This window comes from Prunus avium, chromosome 4 (assembly GCF_965620075.1).
Source record: "Prunus avium chromosome 4, drPruAviu1.hap1.1, whole genome shotgun sequence".
NCBI lineage: Eukaryota > Viridiplantae > Streptophyta > Magnoliopsida > Rosales > Rosaceae > Prunus > Prunus avium.
In genome coordinates this window covers 36,956,293-36,958,082 of record NC_142287.1, presented here as the reverse complement: position 1 = coordinate 36,958,082, position 1,790 = coordinate 36,956,293, and the positions used below count along the sequence as shown (strand labels likewise).

Sequence of the window (1,790 nt, the reverse complement as noted above, 5' to 3'; positions counted from 1 at the left end):
GACTAATTTTCTTGTAGTATATCTCAATTAAGATAGCAAGGAGAGAGCAAGAGGCTTATAACTTAAGTGGTTAAGAGCATTTACCCTTGTATATAAGCCCTATATTCGATTCCCTCCCCTAATATCGCTTGTATAAAATTTAAAATATATATAAAAGATAGTAAATAGAGAGAGGGAGTTGGGTTAAATATGATGATATGGCGTTAAAGCGAGCCAAGTGGAAAAAAGGAGTGTGAAGCTATTGTTGTTTAAAGAAGAATGAAAAGGGGTTTATATATTGTTGTTGACCAACTACGTACGAAGTAGGTGAAGGTTTCAAAGACCAATAATATAGAGATTGACTAATTAAACCCTAAAGTCAAGGATTCCATTTGCATACTTATGTTCACACTCTTCCTTGTCCGATCCCAAATATTCCATTTCAAAAGCCAATTCACACTCCAAAATTGACAATATTCTCCCTGGAACTGGTGTAGGGTTTGACCACTCTGATTCTCTAGAATTTCAAGTCGTAGAAGCCATGCAATTACCAGCCAGCCAGCCAGCTACCTCAACACACACGTCACGTCACGCCACGCCACACGTATTAGAATTAGACCAAACCAAATTAAACAGCTCCATATATATATATTCAAGCAGCTAAGCTAAGCCCAGCCGCGCGCTAATTAACTTCTGGTCGTAGACCCCCTAGACCCCAAAAACAAAGAAAAATTTAACCATGTACGGCCCTTTATATATGTACTATATTCATGCATGTAATTTCCTGGAGGTTGCAATAATATTGTAATTTTTTGTGACGGTCTCACCCCGCCAACTCTACCTACCTTTTCTCTGCTATATATAACACAAACCTCCCCATTGCCAAACTCTCTCTTCTTCTCTCAACAGCCTCAATTAGTTTCTAAAGCTATATAAGCTTAATTATATCTAGTTTAATTAAGCTTAGCTAGCTAGAATGGGAAACTGTTTGAGGTGTGATTCGGCGACGGTATGGGCCGGCGGCGACGAGGACGACTGGGTCGACATTAGTTCTCAGCTACAGCTGCAGCCTTGTGATGATTGTAAAAATAGTAATAAGAAGAAGAAGAAGAAGAAGAAGGCGTACAACCACTTGGTCGAAAAGCAGAGGCTTCTTGATGAGATAAGATCATCAGCTTCATCATCTTCAACTTCAACTAATGGAGATCAGGTGAAGATCAAGATTGCTAAGAAGGAGCTGGATGAGTTGGTGCATGGAGGAAACCTGCAAGGTCTTTCGTCTGTCGAACAACTCTTAGATCGCCTCTTGAAGATGAACGGCCCTGATGAGGATCAGAACTTCTATGAGATGGATCATCAACGGCCCTGGAGGCCAGTCCTCCAAACTATTCCAGAGTATTAAGGACTAATTAGGATAAGGCCCATTTTTTATTTTTATTTTTTGTCTCTCATTTATTATTACTATTCTTTTTTCTTTTAATTTTGTGTTTAGAGATTCAGATTTGTCACCCTCTTTTACATTGCATATATAATAGAGAATAGTTTTCCTTGGTATATATGTTATTTTGGACTGGTCCATATCATGCGCACAATCTAATTGGGCTGCTCAGTCCAATATCATTATAGGCTTCATCCAGAATAATATGTCTCACAAGTCCTACTTGGGCTTAGCTTAGCTTAGTCTTGTGTTTGATTTTGGTATTGTTCGATTGGGAAAAATTAATTTTAGAAAAACAACTTTATCATTATTATTTTATTCTAATGGGGAATGAGGAATCGAACTTAGGACCTCGGATATATAAGTAAATACT

The 1,790-nt window shown here is 38.1% G+C and overlaps 1 protein-coding gene across 1 annotated transcript; it reads left to right on the top strand.

Annotated features, from left to right (window-relative positions):
- The first annotated feature begins 881 nt into the window (after nt 1-881).
- LOC110763132 (uncharacterized) lies at nt 882-1,525 on the top strand. The gene has a single exon (XM_021965892.2). It carries the CDS (start codon nt 956-958, stop codon nt 1,379-1,381), a length of 426 nt encoding a protein of 141 aa, XP_021821584.1. The 5' UTR covers nt 882-955; the 3' UTR covers nt 1,382-1,525.
- The last annotated feature ends 265 nt before the right edge of the window (nt 1,526-1,790 follow it).